The following is a 27779-nucleotide window of genomic DNA, read 5'->3' on the forward strand; positions in this document are numbered from 1 at the left end:
TTCAGGTACCTTTTCAGGCGACCCTGTGAAATTCGTCCAAGCATCCCAGCCACTGTTCTGTGAGGGACGTCACTAGTGTCATTGATTCTACCAGGAGGTCATACTTACACTACCTCACCATCTCCCTCTCTCCCCACTATCACTTTCACTCTTTGATCAGCGGCATTTGACGTATGATCTTTTCTTCCGTAAGTAACAAGGAACTCAAATAATACGCTTTCATAGTTTTTAATGGCGTTTATTAGTGAGCATTTTAACCTCTCTTGACTTATTTCAATGAAGAAATTATCATCTGTAGTCTTCATTGCCGGGGCTTTGTATGCTGTTCAAGATAGTTTTAGCGTTTCAAACTCTGGATAAAATACTGAAGTGTGACCATTCAAATGAAAGCTACCGACAAGTACTTTCCTGTGGTGCTGCTTATTATGCTGTACAAGGTGATTCTAACTTTTGAGTCTGTGGGTGAAATCCTAAAGTGTGACCATTCAAATGAAAGCTACTGAGCAGTACTTTCCTGTGGTGCTGTTTATTATGCTGCACAAGATGATTCTAACTTTTGAGTCTGTGGGTGAAATCCTAAAGTGTGACCATTCAAATGAAAGCAACTGAGTAGTACTTTCCTGTCATGCTGTTTGTTATGCTGCACAAGGTGGTTCTAACGTTTGAGTCTGTGGGTGAAATCCTAAAGTGTGACCATTCAATTGGAAGCTACTGTGAGCATTACTTTCCTGTGGTGCTGTTTCTTATGCTGCACAAGGTGATTCTAACTTTTGAGTCTGTGGGTGAAATCCTAAAGTGTGACCATTCAATTGGAAGCTACCGTGAGCAGTACTCTCTTGTGGTGCTGATTATTGTGTTGTTATGCAAGGCGATTCTAACTTTTGATTCTAAGTTTCAAGTTTATTGAAAAATTAAAAAAAATTTGCAAAAAAGAAAGACTGGCCCGCAGGTATTAAGAACTAATCTAGGCGGGCCAGACTTACAAGTGTTTAAAGATAAAATTAATACTGTCGATTTAATGCTATCGAGTGAGTACTTTTTTTCTAACAATATCGAATCAAAAATGCTGGAATTAATTTAAATCTTTAAATATCGTCCTTTAGTAGTATTCAGTGCCATTGCTCAATAATTGCTTGAAATTTTGCTAATCTCTTCCTCCATGCATCTCTTCATGCCAATGGACAGCGGCAGCTCCGACTTCAAATCTTCCCAGAGTTCCTTGAGCGCCTGCACAGTGTTGATGTCTTCTTTCTGCAGGTGCGACATTACCTCTTTCATCTTTCCCTGGTCAGTCCAATGGTACTTTTTCTTCAGACGGGCAAAGAACTGTTCCAATGTCTCCACCCCAGTATTGACTCCTGAGGAAGGGTTGAAAAAAAGACAACACTGTGAAGACGCCCTTCTCTCCTTAACGCGAGTTATGAAATCTATCGCTCGAGAAATTTAGAGAATTGATTGACAATTGATTCTCAAAAAAGAGCTTTCGCCGAAAGTATGATCATTCAAATAAAAGCTTTTACTGGTATTTTAGGTGTCACTATACAAGGTTCGTGGTTATAGGTTTTGAGTCTGAATATGCTGAAATACTGAAGTGTCGGACAAATTAGTTGAACGCAATGAAGTGGTATTTTCTATTGATGCTGTTTAATGTTTGTTATGCTTTGCAAGGCGAGTTTCACCTTGAAGTCTCTGTCATTATGATCAGTTTTCAAGCTCTCTTATCGACTCTCGTGCTGTCTTATCAAACGTCGTCCACCATGAAGAGTTATACTCTCGCTTTTCTTCGAACGCTAACTATTTGTACACTCGACTTCATCCTACCCCGTTCCCAGACCCCTATGGTAAAATAAGGACGTAGGGCTTCATAGGAAGAACGCAAAACGATCCCACAAACCCTGCGCACAATGTGCGACTGAGAGAGTCCTTGGGACGAATCAGTAAGGCACCCCCCCCCACCCCCTGCGTCTCCTGTGTGATGCATTGTACAAACTAAAAAGAGTGTGTAATATAGCTCCTTCTTCGCCGCTAACTTGTTTATATCAAACAGCTTGAACTCTCATCAACTCAAGTCGTTTAATATTTTACCTCCTGCAGCGGCATTTCTTGCCATCCGATTTTTCTCTCGCTGCTTGCGAATCTGTATGAACCTTTCAGCGGACATCAATGCAAACTCCAAGACGTCAAGAGCAGTCCGCTCCACGACAAAAGACTTCTCGCTTTTCTCGTGGATGTAATTTGCAATAAAGAAGGTCCTCTCGCTTGAACTACCGGTTGCCGAAGACGCCGTGTCAAAAGCATTTTCTTTTTCGGCATCGTCTTTTATCATGTCCAGGTAGGTGATCACTGTCACAGGGGCATAGCCTGTAGCGACAACAAGAAGGAATTTTACCGCTGAGATCTGGTATAGGTGATAGAGACACTTAGAGTTACGTTAACGGTAAACGGCAGAAATGACCACGTGACCATGTTTACTCAAGTTTTAAGTCAAGTTCAAGTTTGTTCAAAAATTAAAAAGTTTAGCAAAAAAAAAAGAGACTGGCCATCTATAACTTGCCGCTCGCTGTTTTCAGTTTCTAAGTAAAATCGAATAGTTTTAAGTAACCATCAAAAGTCAGAATTATTTTGCACAAGAGAGGATTCATCCTCTCTTGTTTTGCATTATTGTGATCTCTGTGCTAGATTTTTCAAGGAAACATAAACGCAAATCTCGCGTTTGCAGTTCTTGCCGTAAACGCGATTCTAAAACTCTCTATTGTACGACAGGCCGCACGGAACTAATGCTACAGCGCTGTTGAGAGTAGTACCCCAAGTACTGCAAAACGTGTCGCATTATCAGCCTTATGTCACCTGCGAATCATTTCAAGCAATACAAAAGCATATCAGTTGTGTCTTACACAACTGAAGAACTGAAATGAACTCTGAAATGAAATTGCATCTACCCGTGAACGCAGGCGCCCAAAACATGTTTTCACGTGACGTCAAACGTCTGAGTTTCAGGTGTCAAACTTTGAAGTTTTCCCGCCCAAATGTGAAGTTTTACTTCTCGGCACTGATCAGTGCCACTGCTCAAAGGGAAGATGTTTTCAATCAACAAGAAAGGACGAAATTATCAGAAAGGCGTCCCACTTTCAAGCGATTTACGTAATCAAGTGAAAGAACTTGCGCAGGATTATTCTTTTTCAGAATTCGAAGTTGGGAGGCGATTACGCATCAGCAAGGGTGCAGTTTCAAAAATCGTTAAGCAGTATATCTTGACTGGAAGCACGGCTCCCAAACAGTCGAATCACGTTCGAACAGTTCCTAGGTTTACTTTCCAAGACTCTATTCTGTTGGAGACCATGGTGCAAGCAAGTGGTTCGTCCTCTCTTAAATAACCCTTTGCCTCCTGTCGTGTTTCCATAGGTTTTGCAGAAATTGAATTCTTCCAAGACCGTTAAAATTCACCAAAATGCGCAGTAGATAAATGAGTGGTGGCTTCCAAAATTAACTGCATATTAAACTGGAATGATTGAACAAATGTTTTCCGACGTAAAATAATATGGTTACCTATTAATTGCCGAAAAACACAGTTGAACGCAAAAATTGCTAAAATTCACGGCATGTTGATGAAGACCTTTGGCATATCAACTTCAACCCGCTTATGCAACTTGTCCTCGATTACGCATCTGTCGCTTCTCAAACGCATATATGAATTGACAAAGACACAAAAATCAACAAAAAGCTTTCCAACAAAACATTTTATTGAAATAAACAATACATTTGCGATTGGAGGCAAAAAAACTGAAAGTTTTTTTGCGTGCCTGCAAACACGCATGTAAAATTTGAAGACGCTTCGTGTTTGTACAAAGCGATCACTCGCAGTAAATTCGGGCACGTTTGCGAAAATAACAGAAGGTACAGAATTCTGGTTCAAATCATCACTTAAACTATTTGTAGAAAGCAAATCAACATCGGAAAACATCATTTACCGTGTTGTCGCCATTGCCCTGGTCTTGTAAAGTCCGTTTGAAGCCCGAGGTTCGGTTTTAATTTTGAGCCGTATAATTTTCGGTGGCGGTGTGGAAATTGCGCTCGCTGTTGACGTAAAACCATTGCTTCGCAATTCACCAGCATATATCAATAAGTCTTCATCCACGTCTCTGAGAAGGTCCTCGATACTTTTTCGGCTCTCCTTATCAGTGAAGACATTTTTGCTGATTTCTTGACCACGCTGACAGTGAACGGTCAAGAGAACAGAGTGAACCACACATCTGGGCGGGAAAACTTCAAAGTTTGACACCTGAAACTCGGACGTTTGACATCACGTGAAAACATGTTTTGGGCGCGTGCGTTCACGGGTAGATGCAATCGACGGTATATGAGAGAATTAACTCTAAACTGTATGTGTAGCTCATTATACAGTCGAATAAACGCAATTTACTTGTATAAATGGTACAAAGTTTTTACGTTTTTCATAAGATGGGCGACAGTTCTGTACACCTTGCTGTATATTAATGTTAGTTGGAACTTGCGATTTTTTTTTTTGCGCGTGTAGCCTTCCCAACAAGTGTTGCATAAAGTCTTACCGACCTCTCATTTCTAGAACGTGAAAATTTGTTGCACGCAGTTCTATTCTTGTGCATGAAAGGATGAATAAGGGTGAACATTTTTAAAAATTACAGTTAAACAAACCTTTGTTAAAAGATCGGATATAAAGAAAGGAGCTACTGAAAAGCTAAACTAAAATTGATCTGAATCGAGTTACAAAAACACGTTTTCCCGCGCTTGAACACTGCTGGTTGCATGTTTTTCTAAGCCTGATATTCCTTGCATTCTTTTGTCCAGAGTTCTGATTGGCTCATTACGCTATTTGCATTTTTAGTTTTGGCCAGACGTGATTCCTTTCTTGCTATAAGCATTGTTACTGTAGAATGACTTATGGAGGCGAGGCAAACATTGTTCTTACCGTCTTCCCTAAAGTGCTCTCTGATCTTCTCCAACGTTTTTTTGTACTCTCCTTCCTTCAAACGTGGATCATTTGCCTTCATTACAAATATCACCGCGTGTGCAAACTTGGCGAGCTCTTGAGCTTTGCTTCTCGTCGGAGCTTTGTTCAGCTCTTCCCCAGTTTTCTCTAGATCGTAGTTTCGAGAGATTTCTTCTCCTGGGCGAATTCTTAAAAACAACAACAACAACAAAAATAAATAATAATAATAAAATAAATAAATAAATAAATAAATAAATAAATAGATCAAATAAAATAAAATAAATTTAACAAGGGAAGTAACCAAAGCCCGGAACACTGTCCTCGATTAAAATTTCGTCCGTGTATGCAATGAATAAAGTGCTTGCTATAGTGCTGTAAGCAAAGCATACTTAAAATGGGATTTTAGCTAGACTGTTTGGAAGTATGGGACTGTTATAACAGCGATAAACAATCCAGTGCACTACATCTATGATAGGCTTTACGACGGCAAAGGTCACTGCAAAATAAGAATCTTGTTCTTGCTTTCACGCCCTCATTTTCATTAGTTCTGAGAATGCTCAGTGAAAACCTTTTGATTCAGTGAACGAACCTTTCATGTTTAGACAGAACTACCTAGGGTTAACGACTGTCGAAAGACCACAGAGCTTATGCGAATCGATGAGATAAAGGGCGCTGCTCGTTACTTGCGCGAGAGTTCGAACTGTCGATGATTCCCAAGAAAATTTGAACAAATTTAAACTCAATAAGAGAACACGTGATTAGGGTGGCTGATAAGAAGAGGGGAGAATTGAGCTCTTTTGATTTCGTTTGACCTCGCTTCGAGTACAGGTTCCTGCGTCGCGCAAACTGCAATGTATGATTGGGTGTTTCGCTGCTTCCCGCAGACCATCGTATGTACGATATTGATTTGGGTGACTTTTGGTGGTGATAAAAACAAAGACAAGACAGGAAAGGTCATACGCCATGTTGATTCTCGACGCTTTTAGAGACCTAAACAAAGTTAAACTTCAGAATGAGGTTTGCTGTCCTGCTCAATATTTGAAACAAATCTCTACCGTCTCAGACCAAATGGAGTCATTACAGATCATCACAGAAATCGTCAGCAAAATAAAAGCGGTTCTTGTTTTCCAGTCGTTATCCATGACTATCCCGGATGATAGACAAGCATTGCTTTAATTTTGTGGTTTTTTTGGTCAAAAATGTCAGGAATCGTTTTGAAAACAATGAAATTGCCGACTTCCTGGAGCTTAATTTAAATTTATTTCTAGAAAAAAGAGGCTTTGGATGTAGTACCTTCCTGACATAATGTTGAGACACTCTTCCAACAGCTTTTCATCTCTCTGAAAAAATCCCCTGGTATCCACCAGCCGTACATGCTTCTGTACAAAGTACTCTTCAAGATGAATAGAGCCCTCTTGGCCTGTTCCTTGTTCAAAGGCGCCCTGAATTTCATTAAGCGCTCGTTGCATCGTGCCTTTTAACATCAAAGAAAAACAAAACTGTTCAAAGAAACGATTGAAATTTTAAGGATACGATACAGCATACAGTTATCCCTGGATAGGAGCCCATGTCGACCTACCGACTACCAACAACAACAAAAAAAACCTCTTCTTACCAACAAAGCTTGTTTTTCCGGAGCCGGTAGGCCCAATTAAGGCAATGCGAACAACATCTATATCACTGACATCAAGATCTCGGAAACTTTCCTTTTTAATCCTTGGACTTTTCTGGAAATCGTAATTCATCAGGGCAGTTTGAAGGTCGATAAACTCTTTTTCCTCCTTTATCTTCCTTTCCCTTTTCTCTCGCTGGCGTTTTCGCTGGTCCAAAATCTTTCTTTGGTTCTCGTCCTCGCATCGCGCGCGTTCTTTCGCTTCCCTTAACGCTTGTTCACGTTCTGACCCTAACTGTCTTTCCAGTTCCCTTGCCCTTTGTTGATTCTCCTGCTGAGCAAGCTGTCGGCCTTGTTCGGAGGCATTTGGATCTGTTCTGTCCACTGTTTCATGATGACTCTTTGACAACAAAAATTCATAAAAAGTTGTTAAGGTCACAAATTATCACCCTTCGTTATATAAGGTCTGGATTAAGCTTGCTATAATCTAAGGTTGCGTTCAATTGACTGTATTCTGGAATAAGAATAAGCGGAATAGCTGTTAGATTTCTCTTTTTATGTAAATTTGGAAAGCCATGTCTACAAACTTTTGCTGACACATGATAATTTAAGAACCATCTCGTAGTCCAGTTACCCCTAAAACGTCTTATCAGGAATCTCTTGTCATCGTTCTATGTATTCTTTTTCCGGAATAGGGCCAATTGAACGCACCGTAAATTATTAGTGAAATGTTAGGTCATTTCAAGCAACTTTTCTTAGCCATTTCGCAGTTATGATTTATTAGGTAAACCCCTCTCAGCTGCTTAACCCCTACTCAAATCATAATTCATCAAGGTATTTCGAAGCTCGCAAACTTTTTTCTCCTCCGTTATCTGTCTTTCTCTTTCCTCTCTCTCGCGTCTTTGACGATCTAAGATTCGTCTTTGTTTTTCGTCATTACACTTTGCACTTTCTTGCGCATTACGTAACGCCCGTTCACGTTCTCTCTTCACCTTCTCCTGCAATTTTCTCATTCTTCGCTGATTCTCCTCTTGAGCTTCCTGTCAGCCTTGGTGACGTGCTTCAACATAGCTCTTATAAAAAGATTGACATATTTTGTTTGATGGTTTTGTACCCTTGTACCTAATCGGCAAGCAATCGAGCTGAACGAAAGAGGGAAATTGATGATAAAACTTCAGCTGCTTAACGAGTGAAAGAATACCAAGAAACAGCCAAGTCCCGTTTTGTTGTAGGTAAGAGTGAGTGAGCGAGCGAGCGAGTGAGTGAGCGAGCGAGCGAGCGAGCTAGCGAGTGAGTGAGTGAGTGAGTGAGTGCGTGCGTGCGTGAGTGCGTGCGTGCGTGCGTGCGTGCGTGAGTGAGTGAGTGAGTGAGTGAGTGAGTGAGTGAGTGAGTGAGTGAGTGAGTGAGTGAGTGAGTGAGTGAGTGAGTGAGTGAGTGAGTGAGTGAGTGAGTGAGTGAGTGAGTGAGTGAGTGAATGAGTGAGTGAGTGAGTGTCCGTAAACAAACAGGTCTGCTGCGCGTGCACAGCACTACCCACATGAACGCAATGCGTACCTATTTTTATAAATAATAGCAAACGGATTTCTGTTATTTTGCACACTGGACTTCAAGAGTGTTTGTCTCCTGTATAGGTGCTTCACACTTTCTCTTTCAAGTTCTGTAAGGAGTCTATCTCTTTAGATGTCTTTCAACCCCTTATTACATAACCCTGACAACCCTTTGTCTATGCACTGCTTTTATGTTCTGTTGTACGTAAATATTAACCAACAGCATAAGAAACTTTCTGCCAAAAATATTTGCATTGATGCATAAGGTATTGCGTGACTTCTAAACTCAATTTCGCGTGACTTAATTACAGAAAGCCAATGGCAAAGACGGCAGAACATATCACGGGAAATCGATAAAATGATTTGTCAATACCTTTGTTTGAATTTAATCACCCTCTCTTAATTTTCTCAATACGTTAAAATTATATTTTGCGACGAGACTTTACTAAGGAAGAGAAAATAAACATGTTCTTTCCCAGAAGCCCCCTTTTTTTCCCAGAAATTAAAACGATTTGCTGGGTTGGAAAATGCCAAGCATTCTACTTCTTAGCTTGTTTTCTGAAAAAAGTTGAAGATCGCCAATTTTTTTTCTGTATTTAAGGATATTTTCGAAACTTTCCTTTATTTTGTTTTTCAACAGTTTATATTTTGCATTAATTTTGTGAAATCAAGGCTGGCACAGGCATGAAATAATTTACCTCACACCATATAATAATAATAATAATAATAATAATAATAATAATAATAATAATAATAATAATAATAATAATAATAATAATAATAATAATAATAATAATAATATTATAATTATAATTATAATTGTGTCAAAAAAGGAATGTAGTTGAGGGGAGAAGTCCCCTCTACTAATAGTGGACACCTAACTAAATAGTCTATTTTAACTCTAGCTAAAAAAGAAAGAACTACAATAAATTGAAATTTACATCGTAAGCCATATTTAAATATTAAAAATTTCATGCATCAATTGTAAACTCATGTAAACGACAGTCATTCTCGGCATAGGTTGCAGCCTCGACAGTTACTGACATTTGCAGCTAGGGCAGTAAGGTCCTGATTACGTATGACTCTTGTAAATTGCTTCAGAGAGGGTTGATATCTTATTCTTATTCTTTATCTTATTTTCATATGAACCACCTTTAAATCCCTAACTCGAGTTTGTTGCTAGTTTCCGATTTTAGTCCGATGGCACTTTCTCTAGGTTCTGTGGTTTACCTACCTTTACAAAAAATCCCGCAGTGCTAAGTTTCAATTCTGTTTGGATATCAAGGACCATGAGGAGTATACGAGGCCATTACAGATACTTGTAGTCGTCGGTAGCATATAGACACGAAAACATAATGGCCAACCTAGCCTCTAGTCCTTGGGGATTACGATTTTTTTCTACGTAGCCCCACGCTTCGGCCGAAGTGAATGGAGCTTACATACAGCATAATCGACCATAATCGACAGTTATCGTCTTGTTTTTCATCACTCTAGATCTTCCAGGGTTACATTCTAGCCCTAATAGAAAGTCACTTGCACTCACAATGTTTGACTCGTTGTTCCCCATGAATAAAGTTGGGTTTCTGTCCCTGCGCACTCTTCAAGCAGTTTGCGATCCGCTTTGAAGCCCTTCGAAAGTGAAAACTAAAAGCGAAACTCTGGTTCAAAAGTATCTCATTTCCCGGAAAATGTGACGGAAGTTTTCTTATCCCGGAAGTGACGTGTCAAAGTCTCTGTCTGACTAGTCTGAGTACAGAGTTCAAAATTTCTCTCTGTAGTGGAGGGTGATTTAAAAGAACAGATCGTGTTTTCCTTGATTTGGCTATTTTCAATACCTGAGCCTGTCCACAAGCCTTCTATTTTCTCACAAGATCGTAGAGAGCGAGTTAATGAAAGGAGGAATGAAAGGAGCTCAATAGAAACAGAGGGCCGGGGACGGTAAAGGACAGGAACAAAACGGCTGTTTACTGACCACCACAAAAACACCTGTCTCTCGTAGCTGACAGAGTCTTTTGGGGCTTCTGGGAACGAGGGACTAAGGTATAGGTGACGTTGAACTGAATGCAATGGAGAGTTCATACGGGGAAAAGGTACTGGGCAAAAGATGGGTGTTCTCCGAGAGGCCCCCTCAGTCACGCTCCTTGAACGATATTCTGGTACCTTTTCAGGCGGCCCCTGTGAAATTCGTCCATGCACCCCGGTCACTGTTCTGCGAGGGTGCTCATTAGTATCATTGATTCTACTAGGAGGTCCTTTTTTCACTACCTCACGAGCTCGCTTCCTCCCCACTCCTACTTTTATTTTTATTTATATTCTTCACTCATGCGGCAACATTTGACGTTTGACCATTTCTACCGTAAGCAAAGAGGAGCTCAAATAATTCACTTTCAAACTTTTTAATGAAGTTTATTAGTAAACATTTCAACTGGAAGAGGACTATTTTGAACCTCTCTTAACTTATTTTGACAAAGAAATTATCAGCTGTAGCCTACTTTTCCTCTGCTGGTATGGCTCTATTTAATCAATTATAAGTTTCCATTAGGTACTGTTCATTATGCTCTTCAAGGTGGTTTAAGCGTTTGAAACTCCGGATGAATCCTAAAGTGTGACCATTCAAATAAAAGCTGTTTGTTATGTTGTTCAAAGTGATTCTAATGTTTGAGCCTGTGGATGAAAAACTTAAGTATAACCATTCAAATTAAAGCTACTGAGCAGTACTTTCATGTGGTGCTGTTTATTACGCTGCACAAGGTGGTTTTAACTTTTGAGTCTGTGGATGAAATCCTAAAGTGTGACCATTCAAATGAAAGCTACCGAGCAGTACTTTCCTGTGGTGCTGTTTATTATGTTGTAAAAAGCGATTCTAACTTTTGAGTCTGCGGATGAAAAGCTATCGATTTAGTATTCCTTTTCTCACAATATCGAATCAAAAATGCTGGAATTAATTTAAACCATTGAATAACGTCCTTTTCTAGCATTCAGTGTCATTGCTCAATGCTTGCTTTTAATTTTGCTAATCTCTTCCTCCAAGCATCTCTTCATGCCAATGGACAGCGGCAGCTCCGACTTCAAGTCTTCCCAGAGTTCCTTGAGCGCCTGCACAGTGTTGATGTCTTCTTTTTGGAGGTGCGACATAACCTCTTTCATCTTTCCCTGGTCAGTCCAATGGTACTTTTTCTTCAGACGGGCAAAGAACTGTTCCAATGTCTCCAACCCAGTATTGACTCCTGAGGAAGGGTTGAAAAAAAGACAACACTGTGAAGGTACCGTTCTCTCCTTAACGCGAGTTATGAAATCTATCGCTAGAGAAATGTAGAGAATTGATAGACAAATGATGCTAAAAAAAAGATTTCGCCAAAAGTATGATCATTCATGAAAGCTTTTATTAGCATTTTAGGTGTCACTGCACAAGGTTCGTGGTTACAGGTTTAGAGTCTGAATACACCGAAATACTGAAGTGTCGGACAACTCGGTTGAAGGCAATGAAGCGGTAATAATAATAAATAAGATCTTTTAACAGGGAGCCCACGTCACAAAATGTGGTTTTCAGTGAGGCCCTGCATAAATCTAACGTAAGAATACAAAAAAAGAAATTAAAAATATAGCTATTTAGAAATAAAGAGTAAAAAGGGTAAGATCGATAAAAGAGTCTACATGTTTCTAATAAGACGTCTAAAAACTAAAAAAAAATTGATGCTGCTTATTGACCTTTATTATGTTTATGATTAGTTCTCATGTTCTCTTATCGACTCTCGTGCAGTCTTATCAAACGTCGTCCACCATGAACAGTTATACTCTCGCTTTTCTTCGAATGCTAACTCTCTGTACACTCAACTTCGCCCTCCCCTGTTTTCCCTACCACGTTCCCAGACCCCTTTCGTAAAATAGGGACGTAGGGCTTGATAGGAAGAACGTAAAACGATCCCACAAAACCCTGCGAACAATGCGCGACTGAGAGAGTCCTTGTGATGAATCAGCGAGGCACCCTCCTCCACCCCCCGCGTCTCCTGTATGATGCATTGTACAAGCTCAAACGAGTGTGAAATATGGCACTAACTTCGACACTAACTCGCTTATATCAAACAGCTTGAACTCTCGTCAACTCAAGTTGTTTAATATTTTACCTCCTGCAGCAGCATTTCTTGCCATCTCATTTTTCTCTCGCTGCTTGCGAATCTGTATGAACCTTTCAGCGGACATCAAAGCAAACTCCAAGACGTCAAGAGCAGTGCGCTCAACGACAAAAGACTTCTCACTTTTCTCGTGGATGTAATTTGCAATGAAGTAGGTCCTCTTGCTTGAACTACCAGTTGCCCAAGACGCTGTGTCAAAAGCATTTTCTTTTTCGCCGTCGTCTTTTATCCTATCCAGGTAGGTGATCACTGTCACAGGGGCATAGCCTGTAGAGACAACAAGAAGGCATTTTACCGCGGAGATCTGATATAGGTAATAGAGACACTTAGAGCTACGTTTACGGCCAACGGCAGAAATGACCACGTGACCATGTTTACTTAAGTTTCAAGTCAAGTTCAAGTTTATTCAAAAATTCAAGAATTTAGCAAAAAAAAAAAAAAAAGAGAGAGAGAGACCGGCCCTCTATAATTTGCCGCTCGCTGTTTCTCAGTAAAAGCGAGTTGTTTTGCGTTACCATCAAAAGTCAGAATTATTTTGCATTATTGTGATATATGTGCTAGATTTTTCAAGTTAACATAAACGCGAATCTCGCGTTTACCCTTCTTGCCGTAAACGCCGGACGCTGATTACACCTTTTCCTGCGCTTGAACACTGCTGGTTGCATGTTTTTCTAAGTTTCCTATTGGTTTCTTTATTTTGTCCAGAGTTCTGATTAGTTCATTACGCTATTTGCATTTTTAGGTTTGGTCAGACGTGAATTCTTTTTTGCTATAAGCATTCTTACTGTAGAATAACTTATTGATGCGAGGGAAACATTGTTCTTACCGTATTCCCTAAAGTGGTCTCTCATCTTCTTCAACGTTTCTTTGTACTTCCCATCCTTCAAACGTGGATCATTTGCCTTCATTACAAATATCACCGCGTGCGCACATTTGGCGAGCTCTTGAGCTTTGCTTCTCGTCTGAGCTGTGTTCAGCTCTTCCCCAGTTTTGTCTGGATCGTAGTTTCGAGAGATTTCTTCACCTGGGCGAATTCTTAAAAACAACAACAACAAAATAAACAAATAAATAAATGAAGAAAGAAATAAAGAAATAAAATAAATTTAACAAGGGAAAGTAACCAAGGCCCGGAACACTATCCTCGGTTAAAATTTCGTCCGTGTGATTTTCTAATCATGAAAATTTATATGCAATGAATAAAGTGCTTGTGTGGAGAGATGAAAAGACACCAAGAAAATGGAGAAAAGGACTGATTGTCAAATTGCCGAAAAAAGGGAATCTGGAGGAATGTAAGAACTGGCGTGGAATTACGCTGCTGTCAGTTGTCAGTAAGGTAATGGGGAGAATTGTGATCGACAGGATACGAATCGGAGTAGAGTCGAAGCTCAGAAAGGAACAAGCAGGTTTTCGACCAGGTAGAGGAACTACTGAGCAAATTTTCATATTGAGAAATATAATCGAACAGTCAATAGAGTGGCAGTCATCATTGTACGTTAACTTCGTAGATTTCGAGAAAGCGTTCGATTCAGTCCTCAGGGATAGCCTATGGTTGATTATGAGAAGCTACGGCATACCATCCAAGATAATCAACATGGTGAAAGCGCTTTATGATGACTTTCAATGCGCAGTAGTGGATGGCCAGGATACAACGGAATGGTTTAAGATCAAAACTGGAGAGCAACAGGGCTGTAACATGTCAGGTTTACTATTCCTACTAGTCGTTGACTGGGTAATGAGAAATACCTTGCAAGAGTGGAACACCGGTATAAGATGGAAGTTCACCACAAAGCTCGAGAATCTCGACTTTGAATATGATATAGCCCTTTTGTCATCAACCAGGCAGCACATTCAGACTAGGACAGATAAGTTGGCCCATGAAGCAGAAAGAGTGGGACTGAAAGTCAATGTAGACAAATGTAAACTGCTATGCCGTGAATAAATTCGCGGAACAACAATGTGGTGGAGGTAAATGGACGAGGAATAGAGGATATTGATAGATTTGTGTACTTGGGAGCTACAGTTTCCAAAGAGAGCGAGGGCACTGAAGACATCCACAACAGAGTAGTCAAAACAAGAGGGGTATTCTTGAGAGTGAAAACGATTTGGAGTAGCAACAGCGTCAGTCGACGAACCAAAGTCAGGCTATATAAGACACTGGGAAAGCCAGTCTTGATGTATGGCTGCAAAACGTGGAAGATGAATAAAAGTGATGAAAACAAAATCGACGTCTTCCAAAGCAGATGTCTTAGACGGATATTTAAGATGTGCTGGCAGGAAAGAATTACAAACAAAGAAGTCCTGATGATGGCTGAGATGGAAAATCTCAATAATGACTGCAGGACTGCATTAACCTGGACACCGGAAGGGCGACGAAAACGGGGCAGATCAAGGACAACATGGAGGAGGACGGCGGAGAGGGAAAGGGAAAAGGCTAGATGGAAGAATTGGAGTGAGGTACAAATCGCAGTGGCTGACAGAGCTGGTTTGCGGAGTTGTGTTGAGGCCTTATGTGCCATATGGCACGAAGTAGATAGGTAACAGGAATAAAGTGCTTGCTATACTGCTGTAAACAAAGCAGGCTTAAAATGGGATTTTAGCTAGACTGTTTGGAAGTACGGGACTGTTATGCCACTGATATACAAGCCAGTGCACTACATTCAGTGTGATAGGCTTTACGCCGCCAAAGATCACTGAGAAATATGAATCCCTTTCTTGATCTCACGCCCTCATTTTCATTAATTCTGAGAATGCTCAGCGAAAACCTTTTGGTTTAGTCAACGAACCTTTCATATTTAGAAATAACTACCTAGGGTTAATGAGTGTCGAAAAACCACAGAGCTTATGCGAATCGATGAAACGACGGGCGCTGCTTGTTATTTGTGCGAGAGTTCGAACTGTCGATGATTCCCAAGAAAATTTGAACAAATTTAAACTAAATAGGAGAACACGTGATTAGATGCGAACCGATGTAGGGTGGCTGATAAAAAGAGGGGAAAATTAAGCTTTCACTAGCTCTTTTGATTTCGTTTGATCTCGCCTCGAGTACACGTTTCCTGTGTCGCGCAAACTGCAATCGCTTTAGTTTGTGTTTTCATTGGTCAAGAATGCCAGGAACCGTTTTGAAAACAACGAAATTCCCAACTTCCTGGAGCTTTATTTCTATTTATTTCTAGAAAAACGAGGCTTTGAATGTAGTACCTTCCTGACATAATGTTGAGACACTCTTCAAACAGCTTTTCATCACTGTCAAAAAATCCCCTGGTATCCACCAGCCGTACATGCTTCTGTACAAAGTACTCTTCAAGATGAATGGAGCCCTCTAGACCTGATCCTTGTTCAAACGCGCCTTGAGTTTCTTTAAGCGCTCGTTGCATCGTGCCTTTTAACATAAAAGAAGAAACGAAAATGTTTAAATAAACGATTGAAATTCTGAGGATACGATAAAGCATAGAGGAAAGAAAAGTGTGCAATTGTTATCCCTGGACAGGAGCCCATGTCGACCTCCTGCCCTCAAGAAGAGAATCTCCGGAGATTTCCGAAGATGTCCCGAGTACTTTTAAAGTTTGTCGAAGACAAAGCGACAATTTTCTTAGATTATCTCCAGTACTAAACAAAATTAGAGGAGGTCCATTCGTTTTGGAACAAGATTGATACGTTTGGGGAACACTTGACATGGCTAGCTCTTTTAGGGGTTGTACGAGACGTTATGACATATGGACACTTTTCTTTGGTGTTTTTTTTTTTGGGGGGGGGGGGGAGGGGGGGACAAATCTTGGAACAATACCACCACCACTAACAACAACAAAAAACCTCTTCTTACCAACAAAGCTTGTTTTTCCGGAGCCTGTAGGCCCGATTAAGGCAATGCGCACAACATCTATATCACTGACATCAAGATCGCGGAAACTTTCCTTTTTAATCCTCGGACTTTTCTGAAAATCGTAATCCATCAGGGCCTCTTGAAGTTCGATGAAGTCTTTTTCCTCCTTTATCTTCCTTTCTCTTTCCTCTCGCTGGCGTTTTCGTTGGTCCAAAATCTTTCTTTGGTTCTCGTCCTCGCACCACGCGAGTTCTTGCGCTTCCCTGAACGCTTGTTCACGTTCTGACCCTAACTGTCTTTCCAGCTCCCTCAGCCTTTGTTTTTTCTCCTGTTGAGCAGCCTGTCGGCCTAGGTAAGAGGCATTTGTATTTGTTTTGTCCTCTGTTTTATGACTCTTTAACAAAGAAAATTCATAAAAAGTTGGTACGTCACATATTATCACCCTTGGTTATGCAAGGTCTGCATTAAGCTTGCTAAAATCTAAGGTTGCGTTAATAAAAGGGTATGTAACGTTTGCAACCGTAAAACCATTTAAGTTGAAATTCATTTTTTTATTAGGTTGCCCAAGCTTCTCGTCTTTAAGAGATATTTTCTTTATTAAAATAGAACCTAGCCTTCCATTTCCACGACTATTAGCAAAAGAAACTTTACTATAGCATATAATGAACTCAACTGACTATTTTATAAACACTCAATTAATTTCATTTGTTTCCTCGTGCTTCGAATTGAGAGATAAACTTCTCTCCAGAATGATAACTTCTACTATATGGATAGTTTAACTTCAGTTAATTAATTTTTATTAATTTTTATTATTTTATTGTAAGTTCTCTTAAGAATTAGTTAACGAACCAATAATTAGCTATGAATAGCTTTTGCAATACTGTATTTGTTATAGTCATGCAAATAAAGCTTGTTGTTGTTGCTGTGATTGATCGTATTTTGGAATAAGAATAAGCGGAATAGCTGTTAGATTTCTGTTTTGAAGTAAATTTGGGAAGACATGTCTGCACACTTTCGCTGACACATGATAATTTAAGAACCATCTCGTACTCTAGTAACTCCTCAAACGTCTTATCAGGAATCTCTTGTCATGGTTCTATGTATTCCGTTCCGGAATAGGTCCAATTGAACGCACCCTAAGTTATTAGTGAAATGTTAGGCCATTTCCAGAGGCTTTTCTTGGCCATTTCCCAGTTATGATTTAACTATTTTCCGCCAGCTATTAGTAAACCCCATCCAGTCCCTCTCAGCTGCTTAACCCCTACTCAAATCGTAATTCATCAAGGTATCTCGAAGCTCGCAAACTTCTTGTTCTTAAAAGATGATAAAACTTCGGTTGCTTAACAAGTGAAAGAATACCAAGAAACAGCCAAGACCCGTTTTGCTGTGGGTAGTGCACTGTATAGTGCTCTACCCACCATGTCGTCAAAAAGGTACGAGTGAGTGAGTGAGTATCCGTAAACAAGCAGGTCAGCAGCGCGTGTACAGCACTACCCACATGTACGCAATGCGTACCTATTTACTCGGGCCGTGAGGCGCCGAGTTAAGTTCTCGTTCGCTTCCTTTTTTATTTTATTTTTTTTGTGTGTGTCGCGATTGTCCAAGAGATAACGCATAAAACTTTGTATATGATCAAATGACGTGTCACCTACAAGATGGCGGATGCAAGACAAATGACTAAAAATAAGACTTAAGTTAACCATTCATAAGGAGAAGTATCTCGGAAATTCTTAATGACTACATTAAATCATTTCTGTCCAAACCTGTAAATATCCGCACTTGAACAATGATAACGGAAAACGCTTGCAAAAGTTTGCGTTTTAATACAATGTCGGCGATCACCACAAGATTTGGTAGAAAGCGTAGAACACTTGAATGTGGCATTTACGACGATCATACCGGAAATTGCAGCATCATCATGACCCGGGGTCACACAGATACATATCTGACTCACGGTTAGTATTGAAAATTAATCAATGTACAAATGGTTTCTGTCTCCAAATCAAAGGTGAAAAACGTAACGATTAAAGCCCGGGAATTATTTTTTTGAGGTATATACCACCTTAAAGCATCCGTATGAAGCACAAGGTATTCTACTTAACAAATGTCGTTTTCCCCTGCATTTCATTCTCACTGCAACTAATGCAATTCTATCTAGTGGTTACTTATTGCCTCACTATATCTCTGTATCTATCGATTTGGGGGAGTTAGCGATGCGGGAGGTTATCACTGCTAAAAATTCGTAGGCTTACGCACCACGCGGTCAAATATGGCCCGAGTTTAAGCTGGTAACAGCTTCTTGTTTGATAAATAATAGCAAACGGATTTCTGTTATTTTGCACACTGGACTTCAGTGTGTGTTTCCTGTATAGGTGCTTCACACATTTTCTTTCAAGTTCTATAAGGAGTCTATCTGTTTTGATTTCTCTCATCCCCTTAGAAGATAAATCTTAATCAACAGCATAAGAAACTTTCTGCCCAAATTATGTGTATTGATGCATAAGGTATTGCATAACTTCTAAACTCAGTTTCGCGTGACTTAATTACAGAAACCCAATGGGAAAGACGGCACAACATATCACGGGAAATCGATAAAATGATGTGCCAATACCTTGAATTTTCGTTTGAATTTTTTCTCAATACGTTAAGATTATTATTTTTTTTACAACGTGAATTTGTTAAGGAAAATAAAATAAACAAGTTCTTTCCCAGAAGCCGATTTTTCCCAGAAATCAAGGCTGGCACAGAGATAAAATAAAGTTACTTCCCACCATATTAACCACCTTTGAATGCCTAACTCGAGTTTGTTGCTAGTTCCCGTTTTTACTCCGATGGCACTTTCTCTAGGTTCTGTGGTTTACCTCTCTTCACAAAACACCCCGCAGTGCTAAGTTTCAATTCTGTTTGGATATCAAGGACCATAAGGAGATCGGCATGAAATATACGAAGCCATCACAGATCCTAGTATTCGCACGTAGCATATAGATACGAAAACATAATGGCCAACCTAGCCTCTAGTCACTGGGGATTTAGATTTTTTCTATGTAGCCCCATGCTTCCGTCGCAGTGAATGGAGCTTACATCGACCTTCACAGTTATCATCTTGTTTTTACCACTCTTGATCTCCCAGGGTTGCATTCCAGCCCTTACAAAAAATCACTTGCACTCACCATGATTGACTCGTTGTTCTCCGTGAATAAAGTTGGGTTTATGTCCCTGGGAGCTCTTGTAATTCAATACGTTTGCGATCCACTTGGCAGCCCTTCGAAAGTGAAAACTGAAAGCGGAACTCTGGTTCTCAAACTTATTAATTATTCATATGGTTATAAGCCAATCGGAGTGCCCCATTTTGGTCAGGTGCATGTATCTTGATACCCAATGAAAATCAAAATCAAGATTGCTCTAGCCTACGTCACAGACGGACTATAACCCCCGGTAATTACCGGGGGTTATAGTCCGTCTTAGATTATTCCTGTTAGTTCAAAAACTGATGAAAACACTGATCAAGAGAAACTTTAATTTTAATTAGCTGAACCCCAATTACCATACAATCAATTATTCACTACCGTGCTTCGAAAAGTTATTCACAACGTGAAAATTACAATTCTGGAAAGTTCCCTCTGCATCTAAGGCACGCCGAAAAATGCCGAACCTATGGTAATTAATCCACCAACAAGGGTATGTTACTTTATATAAAAACTGAAACTCTTCCCGAAATAAATAATACCAAACAAACAAAAACGACATGCTTAATTTCCCGTACCTTTTATCGTGAGCATCAAGTGGATTCAACGCCTCGTCGCTTCCCTTATTTGGCTATTTTCAGTACCTGAGCCTGTCCACAAACCTTCAATTTTCTGACAAGATCGTAGAGAGAGCGAGTTAATGAAAGGAGGAATGAAAGGAGCTCAATAGAAACAGAGGGAGGGGGGGGGGGGGGGGGGAGAACAGGAATAAAACGGCTGTTTACAGACCACCACAAAACACCTGTCTCTCTAAGCTGGTAGAGACTTTTGGAACTTCTGGGCACGAGGGACTAAGATATAGGTGACGTTGAACTGAATGCAATAGAGAATTCATACGGGGAAAAGATCAGTGTTTTCCAAGAGGCCCCCTTAGCCACGCTCCTAGAACGATATTCTGGTACCTTTTCAGGCGGCCCATGTGAAATTCGTCCATGCACCCCGGTCACTGTTCTGCGAGGGACGTCACTAGTGTCATTGATTCTACCAGGAGGTCATACTTACACTACCTCACCATCTCCCTCTCTCCCCATTCTCACTTATTTCATTTCCTTTCCACTCTTTGATCGGCGACATTTGACGTTTGATCTTTTCTTCCGTAAGTAACAAGGAACTCAAATAATAAGCTTTCATAGTTTTAAATGGCGTTTATTAGTGAGCATTTTAACCTCTCTTGACTTATTTTAATGAAGAAATTATCAGCTGTAGTCTTCATTGCCGGCGCTTTGTATGCAGTTCAAGATAGTTTTAGCGTTTCAAACTCTTGATAAAATCCTTAAGTGTAACCATTCAAATGAAAGCTGCCGACCAGTACTTTTCTATGCTGCTGTTTATTATACTGTTCAAGGTAGTTCTAACTTTTGAAACCCTGGATGAAATCCTTAAGTGTGACCATTCAAATGAAAGCTACTGAGCAGTACTTTCCTGTGGTGCTGATTATTATGTTGTTATGCAAGGCGATTCTAACTTTTGAGTCTGTGGATGAAAAGCTAAGTTTCAAGTTTATTCAAAAATTAAAAAAAATTAGCAAAAAAGAAAGACTGGACCGCAGGTATCGAGAACTAATCTAGGTGGGCCAGACTTTCAACTGTTTAAAATTAATACTGTCGATTTAACGCTATCGAGCTAGTACTGTTTTTCTAACAATATCGAATCAAAAATGCTGGAATTAATTTAAACCTTTGAATATCATCCTTTAGTAGTATTCATTGCCATTGCTCAATAATTGCTTGAAATTTTGCTAATCTCTTCCTCCATGCATCTCTTCATGCCAATGGACAGCGGCAGCTCCGACTTCAAATCTCCCCAGAGTTCCTTGAGCGACTGGACAGTGTTGATGTCTTCTTTCTGCAGGCGCAACATTATCTCTTTCATCTTTCCCTGGTCAGTCCAATGGTACTTTTTCTTCAGACGGGCAAAGAACTGCTCCAATGTCTCCACCCCAGTATTGACTCCTGAGGAAGGGTTGATAAGAGAAACACTGTGAAGATACCGTTCTCTCCTTAACGCGAGTTATGAAATCTATCGCTGGAGAAATTTAGAGAATTGATTGACAATTGATGCTAAAAAAGACTTCGCCAAAAGTATGATCATTTATGAAAGCTTTTTTTATTAGTATTTTAGGTGTCACTGTACAAGGTTCTTGGTTACAGGTTTTGAGTCTGAATATACCGAAATACTGAAGTGTCGGACACTCATTTGAACGCAATGAAGCGGTATTTTCTATTGATGCTGTTTATTGTTTGTTACGCTTTAGAGGGCGATTTTCACCTTGAAGTCTGTCTCATTATGATCAGTTCTCATGCTCTCTTATCGACTCTCGTGCATTCTTATCGAAAGTCGTCCATCATGAACAGTTATACTCTCACTTTTCTTCGAACGATAACTCTCGACTTCTCCCTACCCCGTTCACCCTAACCCGTTCCCAGACCCCTTTCGTAAAATAGGGACGTAGTGCTTGATGGGAAGAACGCAAAACGATCCCAAAAAACCCTGCGCACAATGCGCGACTGAGAGAGAATCAGCGAGGCACCCTCACCCCCTCCCCCCACCCCTCGCGTCTCCTGTATGATGCACTGTACAAAGTCAAAAGAGTGTGAAATATGGCTTCTTCTTCGACACTAACTCGTTTATATCAAACAGTTTGAACTCTCATCAACTCAAGTCGTTTAATATTTTACCTCCTGCAGCCGCATTTCTTGCCATCCGATTTTTCTCTCGCTGCCTGCGAATCTGTATGAACCTTTCAGCGGACATCAAAGCAAACTCCAAGACGTCAAGAGCAGTCCGCTCCACGACAAAAGACTTCTCGCTTTTCTCGTGGATGTAATTTGCAATAAAGTAGGTCCTCTCGCTTGAACTACCAGTTGCCCAAGACGCCGTGTCAAAAGCATTTTCTTTGTCGCCTTCTTCTTTTATCGTGTCCAGGTAGGTAATCACTGTCACAGGGGAATATCCTGTAGAGACAACAAGAAGGCATTTTACCGCGAAGATCTGGTATAGGTAATAGAGACATTACGGCAAAAGACCGAAATGACCACGTGACCATGTTTACTCAAGTTTCAAGTCAAGTTCAAGTTTATTTAAAAATTAAAAAATTTAGCAAAAAAGAGAGACTGGCCCTTTATAATTTGCCGCTCGCTGTTTTTCAGTAAAATCGAGTAGTTTTGCGTTACCATCAAAAGTCAGAATTATTTTGCATTATTGTGATCTCTGTGCAAGATTTTTCAAGTAAATCAAGCGAATCTCGCGTTTGCTGTTCTTGCCGTAAACGCCGGACACTGATTACACGTTTTCCCGCGCTTGAATACTGCTGGTTGCATGTTTTTCTAAGCTTGGTATTGGTTGCTTTCTTTTGTCCAGAGTTCTGATTGATTCATTACGCTATTTACATTTTTAGTTTTGGTCAGACGTGAATTCTGTTCTTGCTATAAGCATTTCTTACTGTAGAATGACTTATGGAGGCGAGGCAAACATTGTTCTTACCGTCTTCCCTAAAGTGCTCTCTGATTTTCTTCAACGTTTCTTTGTACTTCCCGTCCTTCAAACGTGGATCATTTGCTTTCACTACAAATATCACGGCGTGCGCAAATTTGGCGAGCTCTTGAGCTTTGCTTGTAGTCGGAGCTGCGTTCGGCTTTTCCCCACTCCTCTCTGGATCGTAGTTTCGAGAGATTTCTTCACCTGGGCGAATTCTTAAAAACAACGACAACAAAAATAAACAAACAAATAAATAAATAAATCAATAAATAAATAAATAAATAAATAAATAAAATAAACTTATTGAACGAGGTAAAGTAACCAAGGCCCGGAACACTGTCCTCGGTTAAAATTTCGTCCGTGTGATTTTCGAATTATGAAAATTTATATGCAATGAATAAAGTGCTTGGTCTGCTGCTGTAAACGAAGCAGGCTTAAAATTGGATTTTAGCTAGACTGTTTGGAAGTACGGGATTGTTATGCCAGCGATACACAATCCAGTGCACTACATTCAGTGTGATAGGCTTTACGCCGCCAAAGATCACTGAGAAATGTGAATCTTGTTCTTGGTTTCACGTCCTCATTTTCATTAATTCTGAGAATGCTCAGTGAAAACCTTTTGGTTTAGTCAACGAGCCTTTCATATTCAGAAATAACTACCTAGGGTTAACGACTCTCGAAAAACCACAGAGCTTATGCGAATCGATGAAATGACTAGTGCTGCTCGTTACTTGCGCGAGATTTCGAGCTGTCGATGATTCCTAAGAACATTTGAAAAAATTTAAACTCAGTAAGAGAACACGTGATTAGATTCGAACCGATGCAGGGTGGCTGATAAAAAGAGGGGAGAATTGAGCTCTTTTGGTTTCGTTTGATCTCGCTTCGAGTACAGGTTTCCTGCGTCGCGCAAACTGCAATGTATGACTGGGTGTTTCGCTGCTTCCCACAGACCATCGTGTGTACGATATTGATTTGGGTGACTTTTAGTGGTGATAAAAACAAAGACAAGGCAAAGACAAGATTCTCGAGCCTTAGAGACCTAAACAACATGAAATTTAGAATGGGGTTTGCTGTCCAGCTCAACACTTGAAAGAAATCTCTACCGTCGCAGACCAAAGGAAGTCATTGCAGATCATCACAGAAATCGTCAGCAAAATAAAAACGGTTCTTGCTTTCCAATCGTTATCCATAACTATCCCGGATGATAGACATGCATCGCTTTAGTTTGTGTTTTCATTGGTCAAGAATGTCAGGAACCGTTTAGAAAACAATGACATTCCTAAGTTCCTGGAGCTTAATTTCTATTTATTTCTAGAAAAACGAGGCTTTGAATGTAGTACCTTCCTGACATAATGTTGAGACACTCTTCAAACAGCTTTTCATCGCTCTCAAAAAATCCCCTGGTATCCACCAGCCGTACATGCTTTTGTACAAAGTACTCTTCAAGATGAATGGAGCCCTCTTGGCCTGATCCTTGTTCAAAGGCCCCTTGAATTACACCAAGCGCTCGTTGCATCGTGCCTTTTAACATAAAAGTAGAAACGAAAATCTTTAAATAAACGATTGAAATTTTGAGGATACGATACAGCATACAGGAAAGAAAAGTGTGAAATTGTTACCCCTGGACAGGAGCCCATGTCGACCCCCTGCCCTGGAGAAGAGAATCTCCGGAGATTTCCGAAGATGACCCGAGCACTTTTGAAGTTTGTCGAAGACAAAGCGACAATTTTCGTAGATTTGCTCCAATACTATACAAAATCAGAGCAGCTAGGTCCATTCGTTTTGGAACAAGATTGATACGTTTGGGGAACACCTGGTGGTACGAGCCGTTATGAGATATGGAGACTTTCCCTTGGTGTGTTTTTTTTAAGGGGGGGGGGTGGGGGGAGGGGGGAGGGGTGGAGGGTGGAGGGGGCAATGCTTGGAACAATACCACCAACAACAATAAACTCTTCTTACCAACAAAGCTTGTTTTTCCGGAGCCTGTAGGCCCAATTAAGGCAATGCGCACAACATCTATATCACTGACATCAAGATCTCGGAAACTTTCCTTTTTAATCCGCGGACTGTCCTGGAAATCGTAATTCATCAGGGCAGTTTGAAGTTCGATAAATTCTTTTTCCTCCTTTAGCTTCCTTTCTCTTTCCTCTCGCTGGCGTTTTTGCTGGTCCAAAATCTTCCTTTGGTTCTCGTCGTCGCATCGGGCGCGTTCTTGCGCTTCCCTTAACGCTCGTTCACGTTCTGACCCTAACTGGCTTTCCAGCTCCCTCGCCCTTCGTTGATTCTCCTCCTGAGCAGCCTGTCGGCCTTGGTCAGAGGCATTTGGATCTGTTCTGTCCACTGTTTCATGACTCTTTAACAAAGAAAATTCATAAACGTTGGTGAGGTCACACATCATCACCCTTCGTTATATAAGGTCTGGATTAAGCTTGCTATAATCTAAGGTTGCGTTCGATTGACCGTATTCTGGAAGAAGAATAAGCAGAATAGCACAGATTTCTCTTTTTAAGTAAATTTGGGAAGACATTTCTGCAAACTTTTGCTGACACATGACAATTTAAGAACCATCTCGTACTCTTCTAACTCCTTAAACGTCTTATCAGGGATTTCTTGTCATCGTTCTATGTATTCCTTTTCCGGAATAGGGTCAATCGAACGCACCCTAAGTTATTAGTGAAATGTTAGGCCATTTCCAGTAGCTTTTCTTAGCCATGTCTCAGTTATGATTTAACTATTTTTCCATCAGGTATTAGGTAACCCTATGCAGTCCCTCTCAGCTGCTTAACCCCTACTCAATTCCTGATGGCAAAATGATTTTTGAGTTTCGCAGAATCGTAGTTTGGTCATTCGATCAGCAGGAAGCCATAATCAGGTAACAAAAAACAACAACAACAACAACAACAACAACAACAAAAAAAAAAAAAAAAAAAAAAAAAAAAAAAAAGAGGAACGCCAGAGGGTGCCAGCACTTTTCAAAGTAATTTGTCTTCGACCGAACGTAGGGGTCGAACATTTTGCCTTAATTTCTTTAACCTTTACTGAGGCCTATGAACAGCTCCTTCCCAGGTTGTCTCAATGTGGGCTAATTTTTTTAGGGGGTGGGGAGGGGGGTCGGTAACGCCGGGTTTGGTTGATGAACAGTTGCCCATATCATCTTGCTGTCTGATAAATTGCATTAAGACCGTTAAATGGGAAGATTTCATTAGACTACTAGCAGAACATTTTAACGCCCAGGGCTCAGTTGTTCAAAGCTCTCTTAAGCTAACCTTGGGTTAACGTGAACTATGATTCGAATTTAATTGCTAATCAGTAAAAGATTCTCCCAAAAGATTTTTGTCCCTTAACTTTGACTTAGACTTATCTTTACCATATAAGCTTAAAATTAGCGTTTGAAAGGCATTTCTAACAAACGAGTTGAAAACCTTGGTTAAGTTTTAATCGGGGATTAGGGTTGATCGGCTTTCGAACAACTGGGCCCAGGAATCTAAAATATAAATGATACGAAAGAAAGCATGAAGATGGCGTGCCGCACTAAAATATATCGCGCGTCGCGTTTCTGCGGGATTTAATGGGCGACTTTTGCGTGCGCTCGCAGGTAATCTCCCTGAGCGTAAAGAGGAGCTGCTCTCAGGTTTCTTGCTAATTGAATTCTCATCGAACGTTCACGAACGTGCAATCTCGAAATGCATACAACTCGATTTTCGTGAGAATTTCGGGAATCGCGTGACTTGTAAATTACAATCGCGTGACCGAAGACCCGGGATGGTTACAGTGAAAAACGAAAGATAAACGAAACTTGAGTCATTGGAAGATGATTAACTAACGTTTTTGTTCGACCTTTAATAGCCCTTATATTGCGTTCAGTTGTTCTCTCAACATGTATTATTTAAAACAAAAATTTATTTTTTGCAATGCCATTTTAACGAGAAAATGAAATAAATAATTTGTATGCTTTTTCCAGGAATTCGTTACAATGCGACCGGAAGCCGATTTTTCGTAGAACTGAAAACGTCTGCTCCAGGGACGAGTTTTCTTTCGGTTTCAATTGCTATTGTTTTTTTTTAGCTATTCTTCCTTGCTGTTAATGAAAAGTTCAAAATGACAGAATTCGTTACCATGTTTGAGCAAATCGTAATTTCTATTCTCATGCAATAGTATCTGATGCGTTGACAATAGAAATTTGGGGTTGAATTTTGTCAGATTCTTTGCAACCCACCCCTGAAGTTTATGTTTGGTTTTAACAGCATATTTGCCATCGTAAAGAGATTCGAGTGCTGACGTTGTTCGTTACTTCTTCCCGTTTTCGACTTAAAGACTGCTTCACTGCTCTTGCACTCTCGTGAACATGAAACGGAAAGCTAGATCGTTCCATTAAGGTAGCGCTAATAGGCTCTATTTGCAACCGTTGCAATCGCGTATAGGTTTTGGGTTTTGTTGCAGATTTCGAACAAAAAATGCGAAGGTGCGATTTGTCTAATCTATTGAGATATGCTGCGCATTATGCTTAACTTCTTTCTGTTTCTTGGATAACATTAAAAAACGTTTAAAATAAATAACTTAAGAGGAAAGCGTTCACGCTTTCCCTTACAGATAAAACAAAGGCGAGGACACATTTCGACAGCATTTTCTTCGTTATGCAGTCGACCGACCACCTACCAGAACGGCTACCTCACTACAACAGCTATGTTCTCTTGTTCCGACTTGTTGTTCCTTCACGCGTCCCAACAGCGACCGGAAAATTTTGTCCGAAGGAGTCGTGCAACTGACACTCTTTTTTATGGAATAATATCTTACAGTCATCGTGCAAAGCTACTTGTACTCACAATTTTCGAGCCGTCGCTCCCCATTGTAACAGAGTTTCCCCTTGGTTTAATCTTAGTCCTTGTACGCCTTCAATTCCTCGCCGTTCGCTGCCTCTCGCTGGTCTTCGAAAGTGAAAGTGCAAAGCGGAAATGGGATTTCCCCGAAGACACGTGACA

The 27779-nt window shown here is 40.3% G+C and overlaps 3 protein-coding genes, 1 long non-coding RNA gene and 1 pseudogene across 5 annotated transcripts in view; 1 reads left to right on the forward strand and 4 right to left on the reverse strand.

Moving 5' to 3' along the window:
* LOC146449267 (uncharacterized) overlaps positions 1–9787 on the reverse strand; it is a 28079-nt pseudogene extending 18292 nt beyond the window's left edge. Inside the window, exon 1 of the transcript XR_014860623.1 lies at positions 9669–9787. The product of XR_014860623.1 is annotated as an uncharacterized LOC146449267 (transcript). The remainder of the gene's footprint in view (positions 1–9668) is intronic.
* LOC146449269 (uncharacterized) lies at positions 213–9786 on the reverse strand. Its single transcript, XM_085101503.1, has 6 exons — positions 9669–9786; positions 6582–6978; positions 6260–6440; positions 4946–5154; positions 2086–2361; positions 213–1358 (listed from the first exon to the last, which is right to left on the reverse strand). The coding sequence occupies exons 1-6, from the start codon at positions 9690–9692 to the stop codon at positions 1123–1125; spliced, it is 1323 nt and encodes a 440-aa protein (XP_084957629.1). The 5' UTR covers positions 9693–9786; the 3' UTR covers positions 213–1122.
* On the forward strand, positions 219–20974 carry LOC146449270 (uncharacterized). The gene is made up of 2 exons (XR_014860629.1): positions 219–868; positions 20778–20974. It is a non-coding gene; the product is annotated as an uncharacterized LOC146449270 (long non-coding RNA).
* Positions 10506–19266, reverse strand: LOC146449271 (uncharacterized). Its single transcript, XM_085101505.1, has 6 exons — positions 19249–19266; positions 16079–16472; positions 15457–15637; positions 13085–13293; positions 12250–12525; positions 10506–11352 (listed from the first exon to the last, which is right to left on the reverse strand). The coding sequence occupies exons 1-6, from the start codon at positions 19249–19251 to the stop codon at positions 11117–11119; spliced, it is 1299 nt and encodes a 432-aa protein (XP_084957631.1). The 5' UTR covers positions 19252–19266; the 3' UTR covers positions 10506–11116.
* On the reverse strand, positions 20444–27779 carry LOC146449272 (uncharacterized). The gene is made up of 6 exons (XM_085101504.1): positions 27624–27779; positions 24760–25153; positions 24141–24321; positions 22807–23015; positions 22002–22277; positions 20444–21275 (listed from the first exon to the last, which is right to left on the reverse strand). The coding sequence occupies exons 1-6, from the start codon at positions 27645–27647 to the stop codon at positions 21040–21042; spliced, it is 1320 nt and encodes a 439-aa protein (XP_084957630.1). The 5' UTR covers positions 27648–27779; the 3' UTR covers positions 20444–21039.

Source organism: Pavona decussata, unplaced genomic scaffold, assembly GCF_977016875.1.
Source record: "Pavona decussata unplaced genomic scaffold, jaPavDecu1.1 SCAFFOLD_602, whole genome shotgun sequence".
In the NCBI taxonomy this organism is placed as follows: domain Eukaryota; kingdom Metazoa; phylum Cnidaria; class Anthozoa; order Scleractinia; family Agariciidae; genus Pavona; species Pavona decussata.

Coding starts and splice junctions, on each gene's coding strand:
- LOC146449271 (XM_085101505.1), bottom strand. Junction 15,638..16,078: donor CGGAAAAACAAGCTTTGTTG/GTAAGAAGAGGT, acceptor TTATGTTAAAAG/GCACGATGCAACGAGCGCTT. Junction 12,526..13,084: donor AGACCACTTTAGGGAATACG/GTAAGAACAATG, acceptor TTGTCTCTACAG/GCTATGCCCCTGTGACAGTG.
- LOC146449272 (XM_085101504.1), bottom strand. CDS start 27,647: ATGGGGAGCGACGGCTCGAAAATT. Junction 24,322..24,759: donor CGGAAAAACAAGCTTTGTTG/GTAAGAAGAGTT, acceptor TTATGTTAAAAG/GCACGATGCAACGAGCGCTT. Junction 22,278..22,806: donor AGAGCACTTTAGGGAAGACG/GTAAGAACAATG, acceptor TTGTCTCTACAG/GATATTCCCCTGTGACAGTG.
- LOC146449269 (XM_085101503.1), bottom strand. CDS start 9,692: ATGGGGAACAACGAGTCAAACATT. Junction 6,979..9,668: donor GGAACAACGAGTCAAACATT/GTGAGTGCAAGT, acceptor TTGTTGTCAAAG/AGTCATCATGAAACAGTGGA. Junction 5,155..6,259: donor CTCAACATTATGTCAGGAAG/GTACTACATCCA, acceptor GTTGTTTTTAAG/AATTCGCCCAGGAGAAGAAA.